We start from the raw sequence: 7423 nt of genomic DNA, 5'->3' as shown, positions 1-7423 counted from the left end.
GGGGGAGGGTCAGTGAGAGGGGGAGGTGAAGGTGGGGGTGTGGGTGCATGGTTCTAAATATCGGTATCGGATCATTTGTATCGGGTGATCGATACCAATTTTGCATGTTCTCGATCCTGATACCTAATCGATACCGTATTTGATGCAATGAAATGGACCAGAGGTAAAAATGTCAAAAAAAAACCTTCTTTCTTGGTATATTAGGGGTATTTTTATCTGATAGGGATGATCTTATACCAATCATTGATTTTCGGGATGGCCAATATTCGATTTCATACTGTGCACTAAACATTGTGTGGGTAGGGGAGGATTCTCCCAGCAAGAAGCATTGGAGTATGACTATTAATATCAATCTCGGACAATTTACATGTACTTCATTTATTTATTTATTATTATTGTTATTATTATTATTATTATTATTTTTAACTATAACCAAAGGGAATTAGATGCAAATTAAAGTGAAATTTAATAACCAGACTTTCCTTCACTTCAATTCCATTGCAACCAAACAAAACCAAGACTAGTGCTTTAAACATTTCCATCATGCTTAATGGTTGGATTATGTGTATCAGCACAAACTCCTAATTGAAGATGGAAAGAGATTAGCTAGAAAAGATGTATGCATGAATACCAACCAATCAAGTTACCCAAAAAAGAAACATGCCAACAAAATGATTTACCTTGAGCATTAATGGTGTATTGGAAGATAACTGGCAGAGCTTTCTATCTTCAGTTGGGCCACCTTGGAAAAAAAAAAAAATGGAAAAATCTTAAGGAATTATTTAATATAAATGTACTTTCACAAATATAATTAGGTATCAATAATTTTTAACATAAATCGATAAACGGTTTCAATTTGGTTTTGACACCCTTATTTTTTTGTCTCCAGAGCATGGTTTTAGAGCATTGTATCAGAATGTGCATCGATCATCACCAAACTGTTATGGTATCAAAATGTATCGATATCAGATCAACTATATCGGACAGAAATACCCCTATATTATCTTAATATATATTATTATTATTATTATTATTATTATTATTATTATTATTATTATTATTATTATTATTATTATTTTTACTTTTTTACCCAAAGTTCGTACCATTCAACCGATAAAGTATCGACCAGGTATCAAGATTAGACACTTGCCAAACTGATATGGATCGTCCGATACGAATTACTTGATACAGGTGATTCGATACCAATGCTTAGAACCATGCTCCAAAGTAAGGGATAAATTTACCAAAATACCTTCATACTTTGTCCTCAAGCAAAGTAACAAAAAAACACCAAATTAAGCCACTAGTACTTGGTCCCCTAGCCAAGAAACTGAATCTTACCTAATTACCCTTCTTACTTTGTCCATGAGACAAGAATCTAATCATCAATTAGAGCTGTATCCAATTCCTATAATATCCCTCCCTTCTCCATTTATCCTATAAAAGAACACTCCCTCCCCTACCGCTACCGGGTCTCTCTCTCTCTCATTACCGAGACCTAACCCTCTGTCCTCTTCAACTCCAAATCTTGTTCGTTTTAACCATTGGATAGGGAGCATTTGGGTTTCTATTTGACAATTTCCTGCACAACCCATGATATGATTATCCATCCTGACACCACCAACCAAAGAAGGAAGATTTAACGATATGTTTTCTCTCATTATTGCAGACGATATTAACGTGAGACTGTGAAAACTTTGACACAGAATAAAAGAGACATAGTGAGGACTGGCTGGCCAAGAATATTACCCAAATAGGGTAAATGACAAGGGGAGTTAGCTGGCCAAAACCCTGTGAGTTAAGGAGAAAGTGGGTGAGTGGTTTTTTTTTTAATTTATTTTTTATTTTTTAAATCACGGAAGTACACCTTCAATTCTTAAAAAATGCAGAAGCAACTTTAGCGTTAACAAAAATACTAGAACAGTATAAACACGCCTCGCTTGACACCTCGTGACACCACATTCCCAATTTAAGAGAGAGAGAGAGAGAGAGACCTGTAATTCTGAAGCATGGCGGTGCTGTGATTCTTCTTTTACTCTGTGTCACTAATTTGCCAAGTGGATATTTCATTAAATACCAATCTCAATGTGAAAGCATTATTGAGATGGTCACAATCAAAGATGTAGGAAAGTTAATTAGATTGATAAACCCTTGTTTTTATCTTTGTGAGATCCATGAACCCTAGCTATATTTAGTAATAGCCAACTCATTGTAAAATATCACTAGGTACCTACTATTTCTTCTTTCGTTTCATTTCAAATTTTCATGGGACCTACTACGCACATGGCTACTACAGAATGCATTATGAATGGTTTGGCAAGTTCTACCCAGTACCCACCGGCCTCTACTTTATAAGTTATTTTCCAGGAAAAACTCTGCAACTTTGTAAGTCTTTATTTCTCATCTTCCAAAAGATAGAATTCCCAGTTCATCTTTCATTTGATTTCCTAGTTAATTGTAACAGAGTTGCCCGTTTCGATTTCTGTTCTTCTGATAACTTAAGAACAAACCCCTTCCCTTTATTCCAGCTGCTGCCGATCAAAATACCAAAACCCCAGCCACTTCCCTTGCAAGAAGCCCTAGACGAGGGGTCCTGGTATCCATCTCTCACGCGGCTCTCTCTGTTTCCATCACGCAGCAGGTATCTCTCTCTCTCTCTCTCTCTCTCTCTCTCTCTCATATGATGTTTGTATTCAGCTATTGGCTTGCACGCCTTTTGTTGAAGATCTTAAACAAAAGGCCTTTTGTTTAAAATATCACTTAAACTCTGGAACGATTCTTAATAATCATCCAAAATATAGGTGCCGTTTGATGACACTTAGGGAGAATGTTTCTGGTGTTCTTTTATTATGCAGGAATGCAAATAGAACAAAAATACGTTTGGCATGTCCGGTTCATTTTTGTATTCCTGCGGAATGAACCATGGAAAAAGAATGACTAGAGATTAAATCGCGAGAATACAAAAAAGTTACATTGTCTATTCTTCCACTAACTCAAAAGAACAAAAATCCTACAAAACCCATTACTTTTTTCCAACTACTCTCCATCAAAAATACCCAAATCCCCCACTTCCCTTGCAAGAAGCCAGAAAAGGGGTCTCAAGCTCAAGATCGTAATTCATCTTCTTTCAAGGGTTCTCCGGCAACAGGTATTCTCTCTCTCTCTCTCTCTCTCTCTCTCTCTCTCTCTCTTAAAAACAGTCGGTGTCTCCCTGTTTCAAAATCAGTTTGTTTGAAAACCAATCGGTGTTGAGGGCAGTCTTGGTTTACTCTTCTATGGAGCTATCTCTTTCTTCTTTCTTCCTAATAAACTGTATTTTTTTTTTTTTTTTTTTTTTTTATTTTTTTGGGATAGAACATTCAACTGAATTTAACTATACAAGTATTTCAATTTAAAAAAGAAATAAAGAGAACAAAGAAATTGTGATGTATGGTCTTAAGAAATATCTAGGAATCTATTAAGAAAAAAAAAAAAAAAAAAAACTGGAGCTTAGCATTGAACAGAGTAGGGGCTGGGTGTGGTGTCTCTCTGTTTCTAAACCAATCGGTTTCTCTCTGTTTCAAAACCAGTACGTTTCTCTTGTTATGTTGTTTTTAGTTATTTTGCTATTTGAAGATGCTTATCCCTGCTTAAATATGATGGCCTAAAGCCAAGTGTATCTCAGTTTTACATCATTAATACCTATGACTAAACTAATGCTTGAAATGAAGTCTCACAATGATACTGGATAAATTTAGAAGAAGATGGAACCATCTATCTGATATAGAAGGTTAGAGAACATTTTGCAAAGTGATTTAGGTTCTTACACTTATTAACTTTGCAAAGTCATTGATGCCTTCAATCTTAGTTTGACAGGTTACATTTACAAATAAATAAGATCAAATGCTTAAATAGATGGGCAGAAAATGCATCAACATAAACAAACATGGATCTGCCAATTGCTGTCAATAAAGATATGAAAAACGATTTGCACTTGTTTCTTTGATGATGGCTCTGAATGAGGATCAGCCTGTCAAAAGAAAATTACACCACTTGTCAAATTAGTAAAATAAAATAGACCCTTCCATGACTTCCACAACAATCTAAAACCAAGTCAACTTTGGGAATAAAGCCAGCCCTTATATTATTCAACTCTTCAAAAGCCACATGTAACACACGACTTATTTCTTCTCTTTATGTTCAAGAAAACAGGTTTTACATTCAATGTTGAAGAGCATTAGTTAGTTACATTCCACTTTCATACAATTAACACTTAGTTTGTTTGAGCTTTGAGGTGAATACATGTGCAAATTTTATTTTAAACCTGTGAATGTATGTGCAAAATTTACTTTGAACCTCTGAATACATGGGCAAGCTAGGTATTTTTCTTATCATGAGATGTTCTGTTTAAGATGTGTCTAGGATTGTGTTTGAAGAGAAAATCATATTTACATGAAGTTCTCATTTCGATTACTTTGCTTTCTATACCTTTAGTGAATGTTAGAGTAATGGCATCAACTTTGAGAGCTAATAATGAAGCCGCAAAATGGACTCAAAGAGAACAGGATTACCTTCTGATTTTATTATTCAAAAGTGTCTGTCAAATACTGTTTTTGTTATTTTCATGTTCTAAGACATTTCTAGAATAGTTTTACCAGATGTTGTTTCTATTCTGCTAGAATGTTCTCACAGCATGGAATCGAAAAAGAACATTTCTATAAAAGAACACTCTCTAGGAATAGAAGTGTTGTCAAACAGTTCCTAAAATGCCATTTTTTTTTTTTTTTACAAAAAAAAAAAAAAAAAGTCCAAAATTTCTCCACTGGTCCATTACTCCCCACCTAAACTGGTTACTTTATGGATTTAAAAATGCCAGTTTTTTCTATTAAAATTATTCCTTTCTATGTATGGATATTTGTTTCCTCATTTGACACAAGTTATCCCTATAAATGGCTGTGCTACAGTTCATAGCTTAAAAACAAACTAGACTCTGCCTAGTAATCAAATCTGAAGTTTTTAGAGAATAACTCTTTGCAATTCTCCTATGGCAATGAAGAAGGTGGTTTTCCTCGTTCTACTCATGGTTTTTGCAACTGGTTAGTAATCACCCTCTCTCTCTCTCTCTCTCTCTCTCTCTCTCTCTCCCTCTCATATGATACATTTTTTGTGTTTGATTTATATACAGAGTTCATAGAATGTTGTAAAGTCGGGAGATCCGTGTGCTTCAAAGTCTATTGTATTGCCATGCAAGACCGCGAAGGATTGTTTATCACGTGGTAAACCTGAGCCTAAATGTACGTTTATGTGTATAGGAGGAGCGTGTACAATGCTATGTCATAGTTCACACCAAAGCCAGTGACGAGTTCATAGTTCAGCAGAACCAATTGGACTCAATCTTGGACTACAACTAAATAAAAAATAAATAATTCCTTCAAAATTTTACTAAGACTGGGATTATGTTTTTAAAAATTGAATCAGTGTCTGCCAATACCAATTCTAGATACCGATCCAATGGTAATAAGGTAAAATAGTTTAAAAAAAAAAATTTGGGGTAAATTCGTCTGATCCAATCCGTGAACAAGTTGAATGGAAAAGGGATAGATAGTTCCTGATAAAAATTACAAATAATTAATACTGTTTTTCATGGATTTGTGATGGAAGAAAATATACAGAGGGCTCTTGGCTTGTTCAGTAAAATGGAAAGTCACGGGCTTTTGCCTTTTGTCATTAGGTACAATGTACTCATGAATGGATTGAGTGAAGAAGCACTACTTCATAAATCTTATGCTTGTGGCCCAAATAGCTATCGTTCTGATTCAACCAATGACCCTGGCAATCTTTGTAACTGCAACAATGGTTTTGAAGGCAACCCTTATCTCCCTCGAGTAGGATGCCTAGGTAAATTAATTATCTTTTCTTTACTGAATTATAGTTCTGTGTAATTAAGGGTTTTCTCACACACTCAAAAATAAATAAATATAAATTATTAGATTAATTGAAATTCTCAATTATATATGTTATATCATGAGGTTAATTATCAATTGTAACTAATAAATTTTCATCATTCTTGTGATGGCGCGTTTGATTTGATGAAGACATAAATGAATGTGAAAATAGAGACAGTACTTTCTACCATGCTAGTGATATATGAAATAATACGATTGGGAGTTATGACTGCTATTGTTAAGAAGGCTACCATGGCTATGGTTGGAAAAATGAGATTGGCTGCGTTGAGGACCTCAAACGGATCCCATTGATAAAAATAATTGCAGGTAATTTTTTTTTTTTGAATAATGAAATTGCTATTTCCTTGCTTGGTTGTTTCAATAAAAATATTGCACAAGTTAACACTTTCAGTTGAGAGTAATACACAGACTCCCATTTGTGGTTTTTGTTTTTTTGGTTTTTTTGTTTTTTGTTTTTTGTGTTTTTTGTTTTTTGTTTTTTATTTTTTGTTTTTTGTTTTTTGTTTTTTGTTTTTTTTAGTCTACATGACTTGTTTAATTAAAGACAAACATTATTTTTCCCTCTTTTTTTAAACGGCTCTTCAAAAAAAAAAAATTAAAAAAATAAAAAAAGTGAAGAAATGTTGTCGGAAGGCAAGAATCTCATGAGTAGTGCTCATCGGGCGCTATGAAGGGTTTTAAGCTTAATCAGACTAATGCTTGGCTTTGTCTACTACCTTTCTTATTCTCTATACAATGAAAACTTACTCATTGATACAGAGAGGAAAATCCTATAGCTGACTACTTGGCAAAACAAGCAACTAGAAGTGGGTTTTCTACAAAAGTGATTTTTTTTTTTCAGCTTCAATTCTAGAGGAGTTGCAGATGAATGCATAACGGAGACCATGGTTCCAGTTTTGTTGAATTTTTGAGCTTCCTTCTACCTTATTAGTGGCAATGCCAAAGGTGGGGGTTTAGGCTTCTTTTTTGTGGTGTTTCTATCTCTGAGAGAGAGGGGAGGGGTGTATTCACGCTTGTGGCTTCATTTGTTTCTGCAAGCAAGCATGCTAGCTAGCCTGGAACCCTACTACTGTATTTACAACGAAAGTGGTCACATTACTAATCATGCAACCATCTCAGACTCGATCAGGGTAGCTTACTTATTTAGGCAGTATAGTTGTCCCTACTATTTATTGTAATAAATACGTTGATTGTAATATGAGTTTCAACAAGGCCATCTATATATCTATTGCGAGCTATGAAAATCATACCCACGTATTTGATTTCAATCCAGCTACGCCTTCATCGCTCAAAGTAGAATAATATTATTGTTTGTTCTTCTTGTGTACGTATGTTGGTTGCTGAATATGATGAAGATATGGATGAATATAAACTCGCGAATCATAACTGCTTTAAGGATGCTGAATGCGAAAACACTCCTGGGAGTTATAACTGCTATTGTCCAAAAGCATGGTTTTAAGTATCGGTGCGTATCGTGC

At 34.6% G+C, this 7423-nt stretch overlaps 1 protein-coding gene across 6 annotated transcripts; it reads left to right on the top strand.

The window, feature by feature from the left end:
- Positions 1 to 2275: 2275 nt before the first annotated feature.
- On the top strand, positions 2276 to 7213 carry LOC122064560. 6 transcript variants are annotated; one of them, XR_006135752.1, is made up of 6 exons: positions 2334 to 2641; positions 2856 to 3148; positions 4944 to 5075; positions 5711 to 5877; positions 6075 to 6251; positions 6787 to 7213. XR_006135752.1 is itself a non-coding variant. In XM_042628278.1 (3 exons), exons 1-3 carry the CDS (start codon positions 2298 to 2300, stop codon positions 6128 to 6130), a joined length of 567 nt encoding a protein of 188 aa, XP_042484212.1. In that variant the 5' UTR covers positions 2276 to 2297; the 3' UTR covers positions 6131 to 7213. The 6 variants fall into 6 exon arrangements, 1 of the variants encoding a protein (XP_042484212.1); XR_006135753.1 differs by having other exon boundaries at positions 2802 to 3148; XR_006135754.1 differs by lacking the exon at positions 4944 to 5075.
- The last annotated feature ends 210 nt before the right edge of the window (positions 7214 to 7423 follow it).

The sequence above is a fragment of the Macadamia integrifolia genome, unplaced genomic scaffold (assembly GCF_013358625.1).
Source record: "Macadamia integrifolia cultivar HAES 741 unplaced genomic scaffold, SCU_Mint_v3 scaffold1682, whole genome shotgun sequence".
Classification (NCBI taxonomy): Eukaryota; Viridiplantae; Streptophyta; class Magnoliopsida; order Proteales; family Proteaceae; genus Macadamia; species Macadamia integrifolia.
Note: the sequence above shows the minus strand (reverse complement) of the source record. Positions and strands in the feature narration are given on the sequence as shown.